This window comes from Bos taurus, chromosome 12 (genome assembly GCF_002263795.3).
Source record: "Bos taurus isolate L1 Dominette 01449 registration number 42190680 breed Hereford chromosome 12, ARS-UCD2.0, whole genome shotgun sequence".
NCBI classification, from domain to species: domain Eukaryota; kingdom Metazoa; phylum Chordata; class Mammalia; order Artiodactyla; family Bovidae; genus Bos; species Bos taurus.
Genome location: NC_037339.1, coordinates 86,781,920 through 86,806,298, shown reverse-complemented (window position 1 = coordinate 86,806,298; position 24,379 = coordinate 86,781,920). Strand labels below are relative to the sequence as shown.

Sequence of the window (24,379 nt, the reverse complement as noted above, 5' to 3'; positions counted from 1 at the left end):
GATCCAGCTCACACACCAGAATGGTCACTCTCCAACAGTGTGCAACTCAGCAGGTTTTAGCACCTTCACAAGGCTGTGCACCCAGCACTTGTGTCCAGTTCTAGAACATTCCATCATGGCAGCAGGGAACCGAACATTCCATCATGGCAGCAGGAAACCCTGTTCCCATCAACAGCCTCCCTGGCCATCCCACGCCCCAGCCTCCAGCCCGCCTCCTCGTCTGTGACCAAGGATGAGGCAGGTCACTCAGCAGAGGTGGGCCCCACCGGGCCCCACCCCGTGGTGGTGCCTGGAGGCACAGCAGTCACACCGCGTGGGCATCAGGCCCAGGGAGAGCCTTCTGGGCTGGGGAGGCCTTGGCAGAGATGGTCCCTGGGAAGGGTGCCTGGAGCATGCTGAGGCCAGGCCGGGGCAGGTGCTGTGTGCCAGGCAGGGGAGCTGCCCCAGAGCCTGGAGGGCAGGAGGGGGCACACAGGATGTGCGGGGGAGGGAGTCCCGGGGGCCGGGGAGAGGGCCTGAGCCACCAGCAGGCTGGGGCTGAATCGTTCACATTCTTTATGGCTGGGCTGAGGGATAGAGACATTTTTGTGGCCAGAGCAAAACTGCTGGCTTTGGAGTTTAATACTTTTTATCAGCTCCAAGCGAGATGGAAATACCTGGCGGGGAGACAGCACGGGCGGGAGACGCAGGTGTGGACAGTCCGGGGAAACGCTGAGCCCGCTGAGCCCACCGGCGGTCGTGTCCAGGGTCACAGGTCAGCCCACGTTCTGGGGCGCAGGTTTGCTGCAGGTCTACAGCTGCTCTGCCGTTTGCTCCAGGGGCTGCATCTTCGCTCCCTGCAGCCCCGGACCAAGGTCCTCCCCGTCCAGTCACGTTGGGTCCGGGAACCACTGAGTGGATTGACATCGCAGACCACAGACCCCGGCTGCGCTGAACTTCGCTTCTTAAACTCTGGGCGGGTGAGGCACTTGCTATGGGACCCCGGATGGGTCAGCGGGGCCGGTGGACATCCTGACCTCAGGCAGCGCGAGGGGTGAGCCCTGGTCAGACCCCAGCGGAGGCCCACGCTGAGCTCTGCCGTTACCTGCTGAGGAAGCCAGAGGCCTGGGAGTCAGTCGTGGGATTTCTGGCTCCAGGATGCCCCCGGCTCAGGGCTCATATCCGAGTGCAGAAACTGAGGGGGCGGGACAGGGCACCAAAGGAGAGGAAAGAGAACTCCTTCCTGGTCTCAAGCACCACCCAGCCTGTGGACACGGAGTTTCTGCTCAGGTGTGGCGCCCCGCCCTCTGGAAACGCTGAGCCGACCCCCAACGAGAGCAGCTCTGGGGCTCGGCCCCGATGTCCTGTCTCCTCTCCTCTCCTCTCCTGCTCTTGCCTGGCAGGGTGGGCACCAGGTCAGATGCTTCCCAAAGGGCAGGATGCCAGCGCCCCACAGGGCAGCAGCTGAGCTGGCGCCAACACCAGGGCACCAGGGAAGCCAGGCCCTCCCCCCAGAGGCTCTAGCCTCGGGGCCACAGAGGGTCCTGGGATCAGGCAGTATCCCCGCCTTGACCGACACTTCCAGGAGTGACGACAGTGGACACGTGAAGGTGTGTTCACACCACAGCACGGAGCCCAGGATGGCTGTAGGAAGAGCAGGAAGCCCTCATGCTGACCCACAGCCCTGTGCCCAGAATTCACTTTCAAGCAACACAGTTGAAGGCGTTTAAACATCACGTGTTTCTGTACTTTGAACCCAAAACACTGAGTAGGTGAAATTAAGGATCCCCTGGACAGGAAGGACTCCTCCTGCAGCCCACCCGACCCAGACAGACACAGTCTCTCTGGCTCCAAGGAGCGCTTGTCCACCCAGGACTGTGAGGTGTGGTTTGTGTCCTTTGATGCGTTCAGGGTGGCGATCGGGGAGGGCAACTGGATGGGCACGCCCTGACCCTGAGCAGGCCACTGGGTGCCACACACGCAGAGCCCTTAGTGCCTGCAAGGTCCACCAGGTGTCCCCGGGAAGCGGGGACAGACTGTGCATCTGCAAACAGACGCCACGAAGGGAAGGAGGGATGACAGGACCTCACCTGATATGAAGCAAAGTGAGCAGACACGTGTGACGGGGCTGGGGAGGGGGCTCCTGGCCACTTCCCCTAATGGCGGGAAGCCAGGCGTGCCTGCAGTGGGGAGGGAGGAGCTGGGCCCTGGTCCTCAGCCTGCTGGGGTCACTCGATGGCTCCTGACTTGTGACCAACACCCTGCCATACTCCTCAACATAAAGAAATGTCTCAGTGACTATGAAACTCTTTATGAAAAGCCTCTAAATGTGTATGTGTGACTTTTGCAAAGTCAGGAGTTTGCCTCCTTGCCTCTGTGATGAGGACGGCTCACATTAGGGAGAGGACAGCAGTTCGTCCCCAGCTGCGGTCCGGACGCCCCCTTCCTTCCCTGCACAGGGGCACCCGCCCTGGGGCTTGGGGCGCACACTCAGCCTCTCCAGGCCCCAAACACCTGCCATCGTGACGTGACGCCCCCAGAAGGGAGAGCTTTGCAGAGAGGCTAAGTCCTCAGCCAGCCAGCCAGCCAAGTGAAGGACGTTTCAAAGCCTCCACACTGTTTCTCAGTGGCCACAGGGTCCCTCTCAGCCGATGGAATTACTCCGCCTAAATTTTGCTGGGTTTGTTTTTAACAATATGCCCAAAGCGAATCAAAGAATTCAGCAGGATTGGTCACGATGACTGACCTAAAATTCCAAATTGATGAGGAGTGGCCTTGCTGGGTTTGTAACCTTTGGAGCTAAGATTCCAGGACAGCAGGGGGTGGGGCCGTGTCCTGCCCACAGAGGCCGCAAGGCCAGTGCCGGGCTGGGCCCACCCGCAACACGGGGCTCGTGAGCCCACATCTGACAAAACACAGGCGTGTTCGCTTTACCGCACTTTGCACACACTGCCCTTTTTGTTGTTGTTACAGACTGAAGGTTTGCGCCACCCTGAGCGGAGTGAGCCTGCTGGCACATTTTTCCAGCAGCGTTTGCTCACTTCGTGTCTCTGTGTCCCATTTCAGTAATTCCTGTGATATCTCCTGTGTCTGTGGCCTCTTGTCCCGGAGCTCAGCATGTGTCCTGTGATACCTCAAACTCTTTATTATCATAGTTGTATAGTGACTCCTGATCAGTGGGCTTTGATGTTACTATTGTGGTTGTTTAGTTATTTTTTAGCAAGAAAATGTTTTCAATGAAGCGATGTACCTCCTTCCGGCAGACACAACACTGCTGAAGGCAGACGGGGGCGGGGGTGGGGGGACGGGGCCGACACCACCCGCCGCTGCTGGGGCCAGGGAGTCCGTGCCCACCCGCCCTGCTTGCTCACCCCGGGGCCAGACACTGCACAGATCCCTCCCTGCTGTAGAGACGCATCCACTCGCTCGGAAGAGGGAGACGCGTGTGAACCTAAGGACCGTCCTGAACGTGGGGGCTGGAACGGGTCAGTTGGACGGAATTGCGTCCCGGCCGGCAGGGGGCGCCGGAGACCGCGTCTTGTTGAGACTCGGCCGCCTCTCCCCTCTTCCCCGCTCCCCTCCCCTCCCCCACTGCTCCTCCCCTCCCCCCCACACCGCTCCTCCCCGCCCACTTCCCTTGGGCTGTAAGTGGGGACTCAGGTCTACGAGCAGCTCCAGGCCTGCGCTCACCTGCTTCCTCAGGCGTGTCTGGGTCTTTACTGGGCACAGCTGCTCCCAGGTGGCCCCTGCAGGGGTTTCTCAGCAGAGAGCCGGCATCTTAGGGGTGCCTGCTCTGCAGGCTGGGGGCCCATGTGGGGTACCCCCGCTAAGGACCAGACCCGGCTCTGCTGGACACCCCGGGGGCTGACAGTCGGACAGACGCAGCCCCAGGAGCTCGCCGCCCCCCAACCCCCGGACACCACTGGAGCAGAGCCCACGCGGACCCCCGGCCTGCACAGGCCGCGGACGCAGAGCTGGTACTCGAGCCGGGAGGACTTCCCTTGGGCAGACGCGCACCAGGAGGGCCGCGCTGAGGGTGGCCACCCTGCCCTCCCCGGGAACGCACACACGTGAACAGCACGTCTCCTGGGAAGCGGCCCTCACCGCGCACAGCCACACTTCCTTCAGTAACGTGCATGATGACAGATGAGGAGGACAGAAGAGAAACGAAACTGCTCTGTAAGCGGTGAGGCCAGAGCCCAGCGGGAATTATAGCTCAGCTGGGGGTGTGGTCTCACGGGGCGGGGGGCGGCGGGAAGGGGCGGAGCGGCCTCACCACTGGGGTCCCCCGCATGATCTTGGCCTCTCCTGCACTGATGAGCCAAGGAGGATCTGCAGGAGGGTCTGTAGGGGGGGTCTGCAGGAGGGTCTCCAGGAGGCAGCCACAGTGGGGAGGGGGCTGCTTTGAACAGACCAAACTACTGCTTTCCATCTCCACCCTCTGCATCACGGTGTGTAGGGAGGGGGCTTCTCCCCGGGGAGGAGGTGGGTGGGGGCGCTGAGGGGGTGCTGGCAGCTGGAGCTCGGCTGAGGCTGTGAGTCCTCGGGCAGAGGGAGGTCGGAGCCACGTGAGGCCGCGAAGGCACCGGGCAGCTGCAATCAAACAGAAAAGCCTCCTCAGCCCATGGGAGCCCCTCAGAGCCCACTTGGGCTCAGCCCCCAGGCCCAGGCCTGCAGGCGGTGACTGCTCCTGATGAGGCTGAGTTCCCAGGGGCCACAGGAGGCCCTGATTCAGCCCCACGGGGCCCCCACCTCGCCTGCGGGACACTGGTCTCGACACTCAGAGGGTGGCCGTCGACCACCTGACACTACACATGGACACGTGAGCCCTGTCCCAGGAAAAGGCTGCCCAGCTCGTGTGGGGCCTTGGGCTTACTCAATGCTTCATATTTTAAGGGGAAAACCAACATCAATGTTTTCCATAGTGCATGATGGTTAATTTTATGCATCAACTTGGCTAGACTACGGTCAGTGCCCAGGTGCCAGACTGCCGTCTCGATGTCATCTTGAGGGTGTTCTGTAGCTGTGATGAGCATGTAGACCAGCAGCTCACACTATCTGTTACAGCTGGGCCTCATCCGATCAGTTGAAGAGGAATGCCTGAGGTGCCCGAGCAGAGGGAATTCCACCTCCAGATACCTTCAGATGCAAACTGCAAAACTCATTCTTCCCGGGGCCTCCAGCCTGTGGCCTGCCCTACAGATTTTGGACTCTCTTCCTCTAGCTCTCCATTTCTCTACCTGTGAGTCTATACACGTACCACCTCCATCTATAAACACATCTTTCTGTGTGTCTACTCTGTGCAGACACGCTACTAGCTCTGTATCTCAGGAGAACCCGCACTAACACACCTAGAGGCAAGTGATCCTGCAAAGCAAACGCTGGGGCCTGGCACAGCTTTTAAACAAACAAAACTCCCAGTTTTTTTCCACCAGCCAACAAACCTCTTAAATTTCTCTTTTGTTCTTAACTTCTAAGGGTTAGAAATGCCTGCTTAAAACCAACATTAAGTAAGTAAAGCAAGCAACCCCTTCTGCAATGGGACAAGGTGAGTGCATGCAGGCTCTGGTCTGCAGTGGGGCCGAGTGGGTCCTTGAACTCCACCCATCAGGAGCCCAGGGCCAGGGGGCACCTGCCTGCCTGCCCCTCCTCCTGGAGACCCTCTAAGGGGGCTCTGGGATCCAAGGGCCCTGGGCCCCTGCCCACCTCTGTTGCTTTCTCTCTCTCAAATTCACACTTCTTTCTGACCTCAGATGACAGAGGAAGTCTCTAGAGAACATCCTCTCAGGTCAGTGGGGACCGCAGCTCCCACTGTGCACGTGCGTGCTCTGTTCTTCATTGGCAATGAGCCGCTGAGAGAACCAGGGAGTAAACCACACCAACCACAGAATCAACCAGTGGGAACCACAGAGGAGCTGGCAGGAACCAATGATAAATCAATAAGGATCACAGAGCAAATGACCAGGAACCATGAACCGAACAGATCACCATGGACCACAGAGAAAACCACCAGGAACCACAGAGAAAACCACCAGGAACCACAGACAAAACCACCAGGAACCACAGACAAAACCACCAGGAAACAAGGAACAAACCGCCAGGAACCAGGGAGGAAGCCACCACAGAGCAGAGTTAAACCAGGCTCTGCTCACACAGGTGATACCATCAGGAGGGCAGACAAAAGTCCTTAGTAAAGGGGGCGAGGCCCTTATTTACCAGATGCGAGGCCCTTAGTGACAGTGTACAAGGGCCTTCGTTACAGGATGTGAGTTGATTATCGGTGGGTCCTTATTCCTGCATTTCCTGACCAGGCAGCCCAGGGAATAAGGAAGGTGAGTTCCCTTCTGTGATTTCTCTTTTGACTAACTGCTCAAAACAGCCCCCGACAGCAGCTCACTCCCCCTGTCGTGTAGGAGTGTTTTCCACTGCCAGTGACTGGACAGAACACTTGCAGAGTCCCTTTCCTCCTCCGCTGGGAGCAGAGCTGGGAGCAGCCATCTGTCCTTTTCCTCCTGACGAGACACACACGGCATCTCCTTGGAGTCTGATTACTGCTGTGCGTGGAATTGTGCTCCTACACGTGCTGCTGGTAAAAGCTGATCAGGCCCTCGTCGTCATCGATACAGACCAGAGGATGTGCCAAGACCACCCCCCAAAACAGAGGCCCTCTGCCCCCGAGGCCACAGGACAACAGTCGAGGGCACTCTGGCCATCATGCTGGGGCTGCACCGGTGGCTGGTGGCAGGCCCGGCGATGCTGCTCTATGAACAAGGCTTCGCCCCACACGCCTCCTCCCACAGCACCCCGAGGCCTCCAGAGCTGTGTGAGAGTGAAGCCTGCATGGTAGCCGCTGTCGAGGTGGGGAATGGCTGGAGGTTGGAAACCCGCAGGCACCACTCGGGGACTCTGGCACGTCCTGGGGGCCAGGCAGCTGGCCCGCCCAGTCGCTCTGGCCAGGAAACTGCAGCCAACTTCCGGGGGACCCGGATCGGGGTTAGGAAAGCTGAGGCCCCGAAGGGTCAGCTGGCTGGGTCTCCAGGGCCACAAGGAGCAAAGGACACCCAAAACGCACCCCTGGGGCCGTCGGACGTCCTGAGAGGGGCCTCGGGACGCCCTCCGTGTCATCCCGCCCCCTTGCTGGTCCACACCAGCTTCACCACCCCCACCTCATCAGGAGGGGGAGCCACAGACCCCGCACTCCTTCAGCCCAAGCCCCCGGCCCCCAGGTCCCACCTGGGCAGCACGTCCCAGGTGAGGGCTGCCTGTGACGTGAGCCCCGCCCCGGCCAGGGCACTCGGCCTACCTGGAGGGGCAGCGGGTAGGATGAGCAGGTCGGGATGGCTGGGGGCCTGGGGCGAAAGCCCGAGCAGGCCAGGATCTGCTGGGCGGGGTCGTAGAGGACCCGAGGTGCCATGGACGGGCCGTAGGCCAGCTGGGCCAGCGGGACCTGCCACAGAGGATGGAGATGCATCAGCCGAGCCTGGCTCTGGACAGCCCCGTCCGGCGGTCATACAGGAGACAACCGTCATCCTGTAGAGTCCCCAGGTGACAGCGTCCACGTCCTCCCGCGGGTCTCCCTCTGACCAGAAGTAAAGCTCACCTGGGACCTGCCTCCAGAGCCCTGACAGCAGAGACCTTCGGGTGGCGAGTTAAGTGTCTCCGTTTAAGATAATTCTTCAATTATAAGACGCACTACACTTACAAGAGCATCTACTCATAGGTGTAAATTCTAAAAAGTCACTTTGCTTGCTTCTCCTAACACCCAGAGCTCTGGGTTTGCGAGAGGAAGCTGTCCAGCACATAGCTTACACACAGCTGCGTCCTGTGTAATGAGTGGCCTTTCTGGGAGGTTGCCACATTCCCCAGAGAAGCTTCAGCGGTTCTATCACAAACTCAGTGAGCACAGGACCCATTCTGGGAAGCCCATCGGGCTGACCACCGTCCCTGGGGACGGACCAGCCACCTCCGCCAGGCTCGCAGGGCCCGGAAGCAGACACTGTGCGCCTATGGAGTCTAACCTCCCTGTCCTCGGAGACTTGCCAGGGGAACACTCTGACCTGCAGGAGAAGCCCCCCGGAGACTTGCCAGGGGAACACTCTGACCTGCAGGAGAAGCCCCCCGGAGATTTGCCAGGGGAATACTCTGACCTGCAGGAGAAGCCCCCAAGAAGGCCCCACAGACCCTGGCCGTCCCAGGGGCAAGAGGACCAGCTGGTTGCCGAGGTTTGTGACCAAGCAGAAAGCGGGCCTGGGGTCTGCAGGGCAAAGTGGGAGCCAGGGAGAAGGGTGGTTACAGGGGCACCGGGGACTCTCGTGGTCTCCCAGGACTCATCTGGGGTCAGGAAACCTTCCAGAAACACATCACAGCTCTTGAGAGGCTCCAGGCTAAGCTCAGAGATGCGGGCGATAGCCGGTCTCCGGGGCAGCGGTAACAAGCCCCCCGTCGGCTGTTTGAGCGGGGGAGGCGCTGGGGTCTGGGCCGCGGGGGGCCATTTGGAGGTGCATTCACACCTCCTTTTCTCTAAAGCTGGGTGACGGGAGCATGGCTGCTGGTGCAGGCGGTTGTGGGCACGCCCAGGTGTCGGGGGCCTCACGTGCGGCACCTCCGGGGATGGGGCAGTTGTGGGAGGTGCCCCACAGGATCCACTCGAGAACACGGCCTGGAGAAGCCAGTCCCCTGGGGAGGATGCCAGGCGTGGGGAGAGCCACCCAGACACTCAGGCAGGCTCTCGGGAATGCACACGGAGTCACCTGTGCCTGGGGAAGTGTAGGCCCGAGCCCCGGACCCACAGGGAGGAGGCGCTGGAATTCCGCAGGCCTCGGGCCAGGGAGGTGTGGCAAGGCCTTTGGGGATCAGGCTCCACGTCCTGCTCTGTCCCTGAGTGGGCTCAGGCCGCTCACACCTCAGGGAGGACACTCACACCTCAGGGAGGATGGGCTGAAGGGCCGAGGCTGCGGTTAGCCTGGCAGGGGCGAGCGTACTCACCACGTCCTTGAAGGCCCCCAGGACGGCAGCAGTGATGACCCCCAGCAGCAGCCCCAGGACGTTGAGCACGGCTGAGGCCCAGAGCAGCCAGTAGAGCTGGAGCGCGTCCCGGCAGGCGCCGACGCCCACAAACTCGTGATAAATGGGGGGGCTCTGGGTGCTGCATGGCAAGGGGCACGCGTCACCTGCAGCCGTGGAGGCGCTGCCTGGGTGGGCAGGGGGGGCCCAGGGCCCTCGGCAGGGAGACGCAGCAGGCAGCGGGCCCCGAGGCCGTTTCACCCGGGAATGCCCCAGGCCTCTGAGCAGAGCAGGACACACTGTCCCGCTGGCCCCACATGGGCCCAAAACTCCAGGGGTCCTAGGCTTCGGGGGGCAGTCCCCACAGAGTGGAGATTTACCTCCAGGAACTGGACCAAACCCTGGAACAATCCCTCCAGCCTCGGGTGGGGGGCAGGGCATGAGGCTCTGAAACACCCCAGGGCCCCGCTCCTGCGTCCAGCCGCTTCCCAGGGAACCGCACTGACACGCCTGCCCAGGCCCCAGGCCCGCGCCCCCTGCCCTGCCCTGCGGCCTCTCACCCCTGGCAGTCGTAGAGGTCACAGCAGTAGCAAGTGTTGCTCTTCACCTTCAGCGGACACCCACCGTTCGGGGAGTGACAGGTGACCTGCAAGCAGAGAGGCAGCCAGGCGCCCACACCTGCCCTGCCCTGCCCTCACCCTCACCCAGCTCTCTGCCCCCAAGCCGGGCAGCCGCCCCTCCCGAGTGCATGCTTCCTGACCCGCCTGGTCTTCTACCGGCTCAGGTGCAGAGGCTGGTAGGCGACACAGCCTCCCTGCTGGGGGAGGTAGGGGACCAGGTGACCAGCGCCTGCTGCTGGACGAGGTGGGGGAGAGGGCCTAGGCTCCGTGCCTCCAGGGAGGGACCTCTCCGGGTGGGAGACCCTTCCAGACCTCCCAGCAGCTCCATCTGACCAAGCCAGTCCCCACACCATAGAGGCCTCCCCTCCTTCCTCAGCGATTTGTGACCAGTGTCACGAGCCAAGCACCCCCATGTGGGCGGTAAGTGGAGCAGAGACCACCCAGCTGCAGAGGGAGGCTGGGGACCCTAGGGAGGACTTGCGGGGAAGAACGAGCATGAGTGAGGACCGGGACTCGGGCAATGGCCCCCACTGACCAGGACAAGGCCCCAGAGCTCCCTCCAGGAGTGCGGGCCAGGCCCTCAGAGAAGGGGTGTCCCACATGGGCAGGCAGCAGCAGGCGGCGTCCCCAGAAGCCACGAGGCCTCAACCACGTGCCTGCTCCCACCTTCTCCCCACCACCCGCCCCACACCCCTCCTGCCTGACCTCTGCACACAGCGTCAGAGGCTGTGTTTAACCAAACTGACCAATCTTCACAGACAAGACAGTGAGATAAGAGATGGCAGGACAGAGGGGGCCACGCAGCCACTACACCCCCGTCGCTCCCAGAACAGATGTGAAAGCACGCTGTGTCCTCAGCCCGGGACGGCCAGCAAGCTGGGGCCCACGTAAGCACTAATTAGTCAATAAAGACTCATCTCAAAAGCCACACAGACTGGACAAGTGGATGCGGGGCTACTGTGAGTCCAGGGTGAAGGTGACGGCAGATGCCCCGCTCCTCACCAGACACGTGGTAAGACAGGTCACAGACACACTGGGGCCAGGACAGCCCAACGGGGACAGGGCCATGTCCCCGGGACACAGGCTGCGGGTCAGAGAGAGGACGAGCTCTGGCCCTTACCTCCGTCTGGTGGACGTCATGTAGGTAGCCAGCTCCGCTGGAGTGGAACTGGCACCTGCCCGCTATGAGGGGCCTGGGCTCCTGGAGGGAAGTGGAAAGGGCAGCCTCAGCACAGATCGGCAGCCACCCGCAGTGAGTTCAGACCTGTCACCGCAGGCTCCGAGCCCGAAGGGGCGAGGCCATGGCCAGTGAGAGCCCCCGGGGGATGTGGCAGGAGCACCACGGCTCACCCCAGAGCCACGGAGAAGGTGGGGAATTCGGGTCTAATGGCGACTGGCCACGGTGGGGGCAAGGGGAAAGTGGGGAGGACAGCCCAGCGACCGGACAACACAAGGGCACGCAGACAGTGAGGGTCACCGAGCTGGGTTCCGCAAGAGGAAACTGAACTTTCAACAATCTCTTAAACGCACACAGCACCTGAGACCTGAACCAGGACAACCCGGGGGAGGACTCACAATGTGCCGAGCGGCGAACACGCCATCCACAACGGCGCAGCAGAAGGCCGCCACCACGCCAAAGCTGACGAACACGATGGCCGCCACCAGCTGGAAGCAGAGACAGGAGCGGCTTGGGCGCGGCGGAACCTTCCAACGCCCCCCTGCTCAGGTCCCAAGTCCCCGCGGAGCCCCGCAGTACCTCCCCGGGGTCCTCGCCTGGAACCCCGCAGCAGCTCTGCAGGGTCCTCACCCGGAACCCCACAGCAACTCTATAGGATCCTTGTGCAGGGTTCTTTCCTGGAACCCTGCGGCAGCTCCGTGGGGTCCTCACCTCCCACCATTGCTGCTGGTGACCCACCACCCTGGCCCGGATGCCCCCTCCAAGCAAGGCCTACCCGGTCACTTGCTTATTTCATGGGGTACGGGGGGTGCAGGTACACAGGGAGCTGTCATCCCACCACACAGCCTCGTGGACAAGCCAGGGCCTCCCAGAGCCTGGCAGTTCCTTGCTGTATCAAACTCTGCTACCAAGACCCTGATTGCATTCCACAGAAAAGCCTGGGCTCAGACACAAGCGTTTCTGCAGGACGGGCTCTGGGGACCCAGGGGCCACAGGTGCCAAGGCATACAGTGGGCACCTCCGCATGCCAGGACCCAGGGGACAAGTAGGCCCTCCCCCACAGCCTGATGCGCGCCCCTGATGACCCCGAGGACGCTGCCCGAGGGATACAGTGGGCACGTCCGCATGCCAGGACCCAGGGGACGAGTGGGCCCTTCCCCACAGCCTGATGCGCGCCCCTGATGACCCCAAGGACGCTGCCCGCTTCCACCATGTGCCTCCTCCGATCTGACAGCACACAAGCCTCACTCTCACTCCCCGCGTTTCTATTATTCATGAGGCTAAGAACCTGTCCTCTTGTCTCAGATCGGCCATCTCTTTAACACTTTTTTTGATATTTCTTGTGAAACGATTTCAGGTTTATGAAAACAAAGAGCAAAAGTGGAAATTTCCCACGTGCCCTCCTGTTAGAGTCGCTGGTGTCAGCCCTGCACCAGGACCCCTCCAAGAGCCACGCAATCCACAACGTGAGGGCATGTTCTCCGTCCTGGGAAGTGTGTAAAGTGACCGGAACTTTCACCCCAACTTCTGTAAAACAAGCTGCCAAGTAGAGTACGACACTCATGCACATGGTAGCTCATCTTCAGCTTCCAGAACGTGGCCAGAGGCGGCCCGCTCAGCCACGGGGCTGTCCCAAGGGGCAGGTGGCCGGGCGCCTTCCTCATGGCCCCTCCTCACTGTGCAGGTACTGGGTCTGCCCAACACCTGGCCGGAAAGCCTGCTCCAGTGGACAGGCACACAGCCTCCTGGAGGGCGCTGCACCCCCGCCGCCTCCCCCCAGGGCCCTGCAGCGTCCCCGAGCAGCAGAGCTGTCCCTAGAGATGGCTCTGCTGGGCCGGCAGGTCTGCATGCAGCCATCACTGGGCCGTCTGGGGAGTGGGTGTCTGCCCAGCCCATGTGCCTAAGCTGAGTGCTGGCCCCGGGCTGAGGACCCTGCCAGTCTCATCACAAATGGGTGTGTGAGCAGAGCTGTCATCAGGCCCGCTGCCCTGGTGAGGCCTTCGGGCACCACCTGACGACCTCACAGACCCGCGCTCCTCGTCCTGGCTGACAGCTAGCTCTGAACTGCAGTCTCCGCCAAAAGACCTTCACACCACACCTCCACCCAACTGCCTCCAGGCTTCCCAGAAAGCACACAAGTTCCAAACTGCCCCGCCCCGCAGGGCTGCCTGGGGCAGGTGTGCGAACACGGTCTGGCTCAGTTTGCACAGGTCCCCACGACCTGAACGTCCTCATCAACCCTGCCTGCTGCAGGTGTGCGAACACGGTCTGGCTCAGTTTGCACAGGTCCCCACGACCTGAACGTCCTCATCAACCCTGCCTGCTGCAGGTGTGCGAACACGGTCTGGCTCAGTTTGCACAGGTCCCCACGACCTGAACGTCCTCATCAACCCTGCCTGCTGCAGGTGTGCGAACACGGTCTGGCTCAGTTTGCACAGGTCCCCACGACCTGAACGTCCTCATCAACCCTGCCTGCTGCAGGTGTGCGAACACGGTCTGGCTCAGTTTGCACAGGTCCCCACGACCTGAACGTCCTCATCAACCCTGCCTGCTGCAGGTGTGCGAACACGGTCTGGCTCAGTTTGCACAGGTCCCCACGACCTGAACGTCCTCATCAACCCTGCCTGCTGCAGGTGTGCGAACACGGTCTGGCTCAGTTTGCACAGGTCCCCACGACCTGAACGTCCTCATCAACCCTGCCTGCTGCAGGTGTGCGAACACGGTCTGGCTCAGTTTGCACAGGTCCCCACGACCTGAACGTCCTCATCAACCCTGCCTGCTGCAGGTGTGCGAACACGGTCTGGCTCAGTTTGCACAGGTCCCCACGACCTGAACGTCCTCATCAACCCTGCCTGCTGCAGGTGTGCGAACACGGTCTGGCTCAGTTTGCACAGGTCCCCACGACCTGAACGTCCTCATCAACCCTGCCTGCTGCAGGTGTGCGAACACGGTCTGGCTCAGTTTGCACAGGTCCCCACGACCTGAACGTCCTCATCAACCCTGCCTGCTGCAGGTGTGCGAACACGGTCTGGCTCAGTTTGCACAGGTCCCCACGACCTGAACGTCCTCATCAACCCTGCCTGCTGCAGGTGTGCGAACACGGTCTGGCTCAGTTTGCACAGGTCCCCACGACCTGAACGTCCTCATCAACCCTGCCTGCTGCAGGTGTGCGAACACGGTCTGGCTCAGTTTGCACAGGTCCCCACGACCTGAACGTCCTCATCAACCCTGCCTGCTGCAGGTGTGCGAACACGGTCTGGCTCAGTTTGCACAGGTCCCCACGACCTGAACGTCCTCATCAACCCTGCCTGCTGCAGGTGTGCGAACACGGTCTGGCTCAGTTTGCACAGGTCCCCACGACCTGAACGTCCTCATCAACCCTGCCTGCTGCAGGTGTGCGAACACGGTCTGGCTCAGTTTGCACAGGTCCCCACGACCTGAACGTCCTCATCAACCCTGCCTGCTGCAGGTGTGCGAACACGGTCTGGCTCAGTTTGCACAGGTCCCCACGACCTGAACGTCCTCATCAACCCTGCCTGCTGCAGGTGTGCGAACACGGTCTGGCTCAGTTTGCACAGGTCCCCACGACCTGAACGTCCTCATCAACCCTGCCTGCTGCAGGTGTGCGAACACGGTCTGGCTCAGTTTGCACAGGTCCCCACGACCTGAACGTCCTCATCAACCCTGCCTGCTGCAGGTGTGCGAACACGGTCTGGCTCAGTTTGCACAGGTCCCCACGACCTGAACGTCCTCATCAACCCTGCCTGCTGCAGGTGTGCGAACACGGTCTGGCTCAGTTTGCACAGGTCCCCACGACCTGAACGTCCTCATCAACCCTGCCTGCTGCAGGTGTGCGAACACGGTCTGGCTCAGTTTGCACAGGTCCCCACGACCTGAACGTCCTCATCAACCCTGCCTGCTGCAGGTGTGCGAACACGGTCTGGCTCAGTTTGCACAGGTCCCCACGACCTGAACGTCCTCATCAACCCTGCCTGCTGCAGGTGTGCGAACACGGTCTGGCTCAGTTTGCACAGGTCCCCACGACCTGAACGTCCTCATCAACCCTGCCTGCTGCAGGTGTGCGAACACGGTCTGGCTCAGTTTGCACAGGTCCCCACGACCTGAACGTCCTCATCAACCCTGCCTGCTGCAGGTGTGCGAACACGGTCTGGCTCAGTTTGCACAGGTCCCCACGACCTGAACGTCCTCATCAACCCTGCCTGCTGCAGGTGTGCGAACACGGTCTGGCTCAGTTTGCACAGGTCCCCACGACCTGAACGTCCTCATCAACCCTGCCTGCTGCAGGTGTGCGAACACGGTCTGGCTCAGTTTGCACAGGTCCCCACGACCTGAACGTCCTCATCAACCCTGCCTGCTGCAGGTGTGCGAACACGGTCTGGCTCAGTTTGCACAGGTCCCCACGACCTGAACGTCCTCATCAACCCTGCCTGCTGCAGGTGTGCGAACACGGTCTGGCTCAGTTTGCACAGGTCCCCACGACCTGAACGTCCTCATCAACCCTGCCTGCTGCAGGTGTGCGAACACGGTCTGGCTCAGTTTGCACAGGTCCCCACGACCTGAACGTCCTCATCAACCCTGCCTGCTGCAGGTGTGCGAACACGGTCTGGCTCAGTTTGCACAGGTCCCCACGACCTGAACGTCCTCATCAACCCTGCCTGCTGCAGGTGTGCGAACACGGTCTGGCTCAGTTTGCACAGGTCCCCACGACCTGAACGTCCTCATCAACCCTGCCTGCTGCAGGTGTGCGAACACGGTCTGGCTCAGTTTGCACAGGTCCCCACGACCTGAACGTCCTCATCAACCCTGCCTGCTGCAGGTGTGCGAACACGGTCTGGCTCAGTTTGCACAGGTCCCCACGACCTGAACGTCCTCATCAACCCTGCCTGCTGCAGGTGTGCGAACACGGTCTGGCTCAGTTTGCACAGGTCCCCACGACCTGAACGTCCTCATCAACCCTGCCTGCTGCAGGTGTGCGAACACGGTCTGGCTCAGTTTGCACAGGTCCCCACGACCTGAACGTCCTCATCAACCCTGCCTGCTGCAGGTGTGCGAACACGGTCTGGCTCAGTTTGCACAGGTCCCCACGACCTGAACGTCCTCATCAACCCTGCCTGCTGCAGGTGTGCGAACACGGTCTGGCTCAGTTTGCACAGGTCCCCACGACCTGAACGTCCTCATCAACCCTGCCTGCTGCAGGTGTGCGAACACGGTCTGGCTCAGTTTGCACAGGTCCCCACGACCTGAACGTCCTCATCAACCCTGCCTGCTGCAGGTGTGCGAACACGGTCTGGCTCAGTTTGCACAGGTCCCCACGACCTGAACGTCCTCATCAACCCTGCCTGCTGCAGGTGTGCGAACACGGTCTGGCTCAGTTTGCACAGGTCCCCACGACCTGAACGTCCTCATCAACCCTGCCTGCTGCAGGTGTGCGAACACGGTCTGGCTCAGTTTGCACAGGTCCCCACGACCTGAACGTCCTCATCAACCCTGCCTGCTGCAGGTGTGCGAACACGGTCTGGCTCAGTTTGCACAGGTCCCCACGACCTGAACGTCCTCATCAACCCTGCCTGCTGCAGGTGTGCGAACACGGTCTGGCTCAGTTTGCACAGGTCCCCACGACCTGAACGTCCTCATCAACCCTGCCTGCTGCAGGTGTGCGAACACGGTCTGGCTCAGTTTGCACAGGTCCCCACGACCTGAACGTCCTCATCAACCCTGCCTGCTGCAGGTGTGCGAACACGGTCTGGCTCAGTTTGCACAGGTCCCCACGACCTGAACGTCCTCATCAACCCTGCCTGCTGCAGGTGTGCGAACACGGTCTGGCTCAGTTTGCACAGGTCCCCACGACCTGAACGTCCTCATCAACCCTGCCTGCTGCAGGTGTGCGAACACGGTCTGGCTCAGTTTGCACAGGTCCCCACGACCTGAACGTCCTCATCAACCCTGCCTGCTGCAGGTGTGCGAACACGGTCTGGCTCAGTTTGCACAGGTCCCCACGACCTGAACGTCCTCATCAACCCTGCCTGCTGCAGGTGTGCGAACACGGTCTGGCTCAGTTTGCACAGGTCCCCACGACCTGAACGTCCTCATCAACCCTGCCTGCTGCAGGTGTGCGAACACGGTCTGGCTCAGTTTGCACAGGTCCCCACGACCTGAACGTCCTCATCAACCCTGCCTGCTGCAGGTGTGCGAACACGGTCTGGCTCAGTTTGCACAGGTCCCCACGACCTGAACGTCCTCATCAACCCTGCCTGCTGCAGGTGTGCGAACACGGTCTGGCTCAGTTTGCACAGGTCCCCACGACCTGAACGTCCTCATCAACCCTGCCTGCTGCAGGTGTGCGAACACGGTCTGGCTCAGTTTGCACAGGTCCCCACGACCTGAACGTCCTCATCAACCCTGCCTGCTGCAGGTGTGCGAACACGGTCTGGCTCAGTTTGCACAGGTCCCCACGACCTGAACGTCCTCATCAACCCTGCCTGCTGCAGGTGTGCGAACACGGTCTGGCTCAGTTTGCACAGGTCCCCACGACCTGAACGTCCTCATCAACCCTGCCTGCTGCAGGTGTGCGAACACGGTCTGGCTCAGTTTGCACAGGTCCCCACGACCTGAACGTCCTCATCAACCCTGCCTGCTGCAGGTGTGCGAACACGGTCTGGCTCAGTTTGCACAGGTCCCCACGACCTGAACGTCCTCATCAACCCTGCCTGCTGCAGGTGTGCGAACACGGTCCGGCTCAGTTTGCACAGGTCCCCACGACCTGAACGTCCTCATCAACCCTGCCTGCTGCAGGTGTGCGAACACGGTCCGGCTCAGTTTGCACAGGTCCCCACGACCTGAACGTCCTCATCAACCCTGCCTGCTGCAGGTGTGCGAACACGGTCCGGCTCAGTTTGCACAGGTCCCCACGACCTGAACGTCCTCATCAACCCTGCCTGCTGCAGGTGTGCGAACACGGTCCGGCTCAGTTTGCACAGGTCCCCACGACCTGAACGTCCTCATCAACCCTGCCTGCTGCAGGTGTGCGAACACGGTCCGGCTCAGTTTGCACAGGTCCCCACGACCTGAACGTCCTCATCAACCCTGCCTGCTGCAGGTGTGCGAACACGGTCCGGCTCAGTTTGCACAGGTCCCCACGACCTGAACGTCCTCATCAACCCTGCCTGCTGCAGGTGTGCGAACACGGTCCGGCTCAGTTTGCACAGGTCCCCACGACCTGAACGTCCTCATCAACCCTGCCTGCTGCAGGTGTGCGAACACGGTCTGGCTCAGTTTGCACAGGTCCCCACGACCTGAACGTCCTCATCAACCCTGCCTGCTGCAGGTGTGCGAACACGGTCTGGCTCAGTTTGCACAGGTCCCCACGACCTGAACGTCCTCATCAACCCTGCCTGCTGCAGGTGTGCGAACACGGTCTGGCTCAGTTTGCACAGGTCCCCACGACCTGAACGTCCTCATCAACCCTGCCTGCTGCAGGTGTGCGAACACGGTCTGGCTCAGTTTGCACAGGTCCCCACGACCTGAACGTCCTCATCAACCCTGCCTGCTGCAGGTGTGCGAACACGGTCTGGCTCAGTTTGCACAGGTCCCCACGACCTGAACGTCCTCATCAACCCTGCCTGCTGCAGGTGTGCGAACACGGTCTGGCTCAGTTTGCACAGGTCCCCACGACCTGAACGTCCTCATCAACCCTGCCTGCTGCAGATGTGCGAACACGGTCTGGCTCAGTTTGCACAGGTCCCCACGACCTGAACGTCCTCATCAACCCTGCCTGCTGCAGGTGTGCGAACACGGTCTGGCTCAGTTTGCACAGGTCCCCACGACCTGAACGTCCTCATCAACCCTGCCTGCTGCAGGTGTGCGAACACGGTCTGGCTCAGTTTGCACAGGTCCCCACGACCTGAACGTCCTCATCAACCCTGCCTGCTGCAGGTGTGCGAACACGGTCTGGCTCAGTTTGCACAGGTCCCCACGACCTGAACGTCCTCATCAACCCTGCCTGCTGCAGGTGTGCGAACACGGTCTGGCTCAGTTTGCACAGGTCCCCACGACCTGAACGTCCTCATCAACCCTGCCTGCTGCAGGTGTGCGAACACGGTCTGGCTCAGTTTGCACAGGTCCCCACGACCTGAACGTCCTCATCAACCTCAGGAAACGTTAGAAGCCAGTGCTAGCATGATCACAAGTGTGATAAACCCAGCTCAGGGACAACCGCACGTGTGGAATTGCCCGAGAACCCAGGGTCCAGGCAATGGTGCTGGGAAAGACATTGGAAGTCCTCTCCTTCAAGCCCTAGGCTAGAAATAGGAAACCTGTCAGGACAAGCGTTAGGAGAGCATCCTCTTAGCCAAGACCTGCGTGTCCTGGGCTCCGTCACAGCTCCTCATCCTTCCCAGGCCTCGTGGCCCCCTCCACGAGGTTTAACATTAGCAGAAGGACCACTCACCCCTCAGAAGGTGCCTCTCCTGTGTGAGGGTGGCCAGACCCCACAGATGTTGCAGAGAGGATGTGTCTGTTGCCCTGGCAACCATAGGAAGCTCTGGGTTATGTTGTGAATGCACCTCCCTGTCCAGTCGGGATCTCTTCTCCGAGGAGAGGGACAGCTGTTACTCAGTAGCTAGAAGGTCATCTTCAAATCTCTGCTGGGCCCACCGTCTACATTCCAACAAGGGCAGGTGATTTTAAAATGCAAATACCAAGCAGATAAGGTTGTGATATGAAGAGGGCTGCCCAGAGCTGGGTGGAGATGGGGTGCTTCGCCCCAACAACAGGGTCCAGAGAGGACACAGCCCAGCCAGGACCCAGGAAAGCGAGCACTGTGAATCCACACACTGAAAAGGAGAACGACCACAGGCCTCAGGCAAAAGCTGGAATGTGGACCCGTCTCATGCTATATACAAAATCAACTCTCAGTGGTAAAGAATCTCTCTGCAATGCAGGAGATATAAGTGAGGCAGGTTTGATCCCTGGATGGGGAAGATCTCCTGGAGGAGGGCATAGCAACCCACTCCAGTATTCTTATCTGGAGAATGCCATAGACAGAGGAGCCTTGTGGGCTACAGTCCATGGGGTCACATAGAGTCAGACATGCCTGAAGCGACTATGCAGACATGCTCAGACCAGACTTAAACGTAAGTGATAAAACTTCTAGACCTTGGGTAATCTTCATGACCTTGGAACTGGCATGAGATTCTTAGAAATGACACCAAAACATAAGCAACAAAAGAAAAAGTGAGCAAAATGGGCTTCATTAATACTGAGACAGGACTGGAAAAGGTCAGTTTTCATTCCAATCCCAAAGAAAGGCAATGCCAAAGAATGCTCAAACTACCGCACAATTGTACTCATCCCACACACTAGTAAAGTAATGCTCAAAATTCTCCAAGACAGGCTTCAGCAATATGTGAACCGTGAACTTCCAGGTGTTCAAGGTGGTTTTAGAAAAGGCAGAGGAACCAGAGATCAAATTACCAACATCCACTGGATCATCAAAAAAGCAAGAGAGTTCCAGAAAAACATCTATTTCTGCTTTATTGACTATGCCAAAGCCTTTGACTGTGTGGATCACAATAAACCGTGGAAAATTCTGAAAGATATGGGAATACCAGACCATCTGACCTGCCTCTTGAGAAACCTATATGGAAGCAACAGTTAGAACTGGACATGGAACAACAGACTGGTTCCAAATAGGAAAAGGAGTATGTCAAGGCTGTATATTTCCACCCTGCTTATTTAACTTATATGCAGAGTACACCATGAGAAACGCTGGGCTGGGAGAAGCACAAGCTGGAATCAAGACTGCCGGGAGAAATATCAATAACCTCAGATATGCAGATGACACCACCCTTATGGCAGAAAGTGAAGAGGAACTAAAGAGCCTCTTGATGCAAGTGAAAGAGGAGAGTGAAAAAGTTGGCTTAAAGCTCAACATTCAGAAAACGAAGATCATGGCATCTGATCCCATTACTTCATGGGATATAGATGGGGAAACAGCGGAAACAGTGGCTGACTTTATTTTTCTGGGCTCCGAAATTACTGCAGATGGTGACTGCAGCCATGAAATTAAAAGACACTTACTCCCTGGAAGGAAAGTTATGACCAACCTAGATAGCATATTAAAAAGCAGAGACATTACTTTGCCAACAAAAGTCCGTCTAGTCAAGGCTATGGCTTTTTCTGTGGTCATGTATGGATGTGAGAGTTGGATTGTGAAGAAAGCTGAGCACTGAAGAATTGATGCTTTTGAACTGTGGTGTTGGAGAAGACTCTTGAGAGTCCCTTGGACTGCAAGGAGATCCAACCAGTCCGTCCTAAAGGAGATCAGTCCTGGGTGTTCATTGGAAGGACTGATGCTAATGTTGAAAGTCCAATACTTTGGCCACCTCATGCGAAGAGTTGACTCATTGGAAAAGACCCTGATGCTGGGAGGGATTGGGGGCAGGAGGAGAAGGGGACGACAGAGTATGAGATGGCTTGATGGCATCACCGACTCAATGGACATGAGTTTGAGTAAACTCCGGGAGATGGTGATGGACAGGGAGGCCTGGCATGCTGCAATTCATGCGGTTGCAAAGAGTCGGACACGACTGAGAGACTGAACTGGAACTGGAATACTGAAAACTTTTATGCCTCAAAGGACACCATCAAGAAGGTGAGAAGACACCCCAAGGATGGCTGGAGCCCCTGAAGGTCCTCTGTCAGATAAGGGACTTATGTCTGGAGTACACAGAACTGACAAGACGTGACCGAATTTAAAAATGGCCAAAGGACCTGAATAAACATTTCCCAAAAAATGATGTACAAAAACCAACCAGAACATGAAAGCAGCTCAGTGTCACTCATCAAGGAAAGACAAATCCACGACAAGCCCCGTCACACCCACCAGAGTGGCCGGCGTGAGACAGACAGCACTTGCCCTACTCTGCGGGAGCTCTGGCTGGAACCCTCTGAGGAGCTGCCAGGCTGTTTTCCAGAGAGGCGCCACCTTCCCCACATCCTCACACACCATGGGCGCCCAGTGCAGCCACTGCGGCACTGATGACGCCGCAGGAAGACGGAAGCAGTGTAGAGGCGGAAACACCAGCACCATCTGATGTGAGACGAGGCAGAAACGGCACATCCCTTCTGAACCTCACAGAGGCCTGCCACACTGAACCAGCAAAATTAACTAGCATTCTTATAGCTCTATTTCCCAAAGGGGTACATCAGCAACACAGATTCCAAATGGAAACACTCAATAAAAATCAGGTTTGTAGCACCGATCAAGGCTGGCATGCACAGCCCACAGACAGACAGCTGTGGACGTGTCCTCTGCAAAGCCCTGTGAACCACAGTCCTCCTGGCTCTGTGCTGATCCTCTCTCCCCAGTCTGGGAGAGGCTACGCGCTATCATACACCAGAGGCAGGAGAATATGCGAGGGCTCCTGACTCAAGCACAAATGCTCACACATGCGTGGTTTTGCCTGAAGTTTATCCACAGTGACTTAAACTAGTGACCAGCCCTACACTTTTCTTCCTGTGCCCCAACCTTAGCTGCTAAGACACCACATGAAGCTGTGGGACATAACCCACAGTCCCAGGGGTGGGGCTCACTTAGACGAGGATGTGAACGGCAGCCACTCAGGCCCGAGTCTGGACTTACAGTGCAAAGCTAGGGGCTGATTCTGGGGTGCTGGGTTGGGGCAGGGCTTTCCTAGGAACACCTACAGCTAGAGCTGTGAGGGGGACATGCCCTGCCCACATCCCACCCCCCCAGCCCCCACACTCCCCCTAACACTCCCCATCCCCACACGCCCCACCCCCACACCTCCTCTATACTCCCCTCACACGCCCCACTGCCCACAGCCCCCCACACTCCCCCCACACACTCCCCACTCCCACACCCCCACACTCCCCACTGCCCACACCCCCCCACACTCCCCCCACACACTCCACACCCCCACATTCCCCACACCCCCCCACACACTCCCCCCACACACTCCCCACACCCCCCACACTCCCCCCACACACTCCACACCCCCACACTCCCCACACCCCCACATACACTCCCCACTCCCACACCCCCACACGCCCCACTGCCCACACCCCCCCACACTCCCCCCACACACTCCCCACTCCCACACCCCCACACGCCCCACTGCCCACACTCCCCCACACTCCCCCACACACTCCCCACACACGCCCCACACCCCCCACACTCCCCCCACACCCCCCCACACGCCCCACACCCCCCACACCCCCCACACTCCCCACACCCCCCCACACTCCCACACACGCCCCACTCCCCACTGCCCACACCCCCCCACACTCCCCCCACACACTCCACACCCCCACACTCCCCACACCCCCACACACACTCCCCACTCCCACACCCCCACACTCCCCACTGCCCACACTCCCCCACACTCCTCCCACACACTCCCCACACACTCCCCCCACACCCCCCCACACCCCCCACACTCCCCACACCCCCCCACACTCCCACACACGCCCCACTCCCACACCCCCACACTCCCCACTGCCCACACCCCCCCACACTCCCCCCACACACTCCACACCCCCACACGCCCCACACACTCCCCACTCCCACACCCCCACACCCCCCACACCCCCCCACTGCCCATATTTGAAACAACACACATTCTCACCATTTGTTTCCTGTTCTCCATCAGGTTGATGCCGATAATTCCTAAGAAAGATCCAAAGCCCAGCTGATGCCAAAGGAAAACAAGGGAGAGAGCGCTCAGGTTACAGGCCTGACGGCCTAAAGCGGACACGGAGCAGTGACCACCCACCTCAGGACATCCCATCAGAGAGCACGGCTGGCCACCCCCACCGCCGGGGCTGGAAGCACGAGTGGTGGGGATGGGGTGGGCGGTGGCTCACGCCCGACGGGTGGGCCTCTCCAGAGCCATCAAAGCCGGCGTAACAGTGAAGCTGCCGTGTTCCCAACCGTGTTCCCAACCGTGTTCTCATCTTGTGTTCAAATACCTGAACTCCTACAGTGACAAACTTTTTTCTTGGGCTCCAAAATCACTGCAGACAGTGACAGCAGGCATGAAATTAAAACACACTTCCTCCTTGGAAGAAAAGCTATCAGCAACCTAGACAGCGAATTAAAAAGCACAGACATCACTTTGCTGACAAAGGTCCGTCTAGTCAAGGCTGTGGTTTTTCCAGTGGTCGTGTATGGATGTGAGAGTTGGACCATAAAGAAAGCTGAGTGCTGAAGAATTGATGCTTTTGAACTGTGGTGTTGGAGAAGACTCTTGAGAGTCCCTTGGACTGCAAGGAGATCCAACCAGTCCATCCTAAAGGAGATCAGTCCTGAATATTCATTGGAAGGACTGATGCTGAAGCTGAAGCTCCAATCCTTTGGCCACCTGATGTGAAGAGCTGACTCATTTGAAAAGACCCTGATGCTGGGAAAGATTAAAGGCAGGAGGAGAAGGGGATGACAGAAGAAGAGATGGTTGGATGGCATCACTGACTCAGTGGACATCAGTTTGAGCAAACTGTGAGAGATAGTGAAAGACAGGGAAGCCTGGCGTGCTGCAGTCCATGGGGTCGTAAAGAGTCG

General features: G+C 59.4%; 1 protein-coding gene across 2 annotated transcripts in view; it reads right to left on the bottom strand.

The window, feature by feature from the left end:
* TMEM255B (transmembrane protein 255B) overlaps positions 1-24,379 on the bottom strand; it is a 32,333-nt gene continuing 7,954 nt past the window's right edge. The window contains exons 3-10 of one of the 2 annotated variants that reach the window (XR_009496769.1): positions 23,448-23,510; positions 11,178-11,267; positions 10,723-10,803; positions 9,543-9,628; positions 8,965-9,124; positions 7,283-7,426; positions 3,670-4,572; positions 1-1,087 (exon numbers count right to left, since the gene is read on the bottom strand). Coding sequence is in view for 1 of the 2 variants with exons in the window: in XM_059892347.1 (XP_059748330.1) it covers positions 4,426-4,572; positions 7,283-7,426; positions 8,965-9,124; positions 9,543-9,628; positions 10,723-10,803; positions 11,178-11,267; positions 23,448-23,510 (771 nt within the window). In the remaining variant the exon portion in view is untranslated. Of the gene's footprint in view, positions 4,573-7,282; positions 7,427-8,964; positions 9,125-9,542; positions 9,629-10,722; positions 10,804-11,177; positions 11,268-23,447; positions 23,511-24,379 lie in introns of both variants that reach the window. The other variant, XM_059892347.1, reaches the window with a different exon arrangement.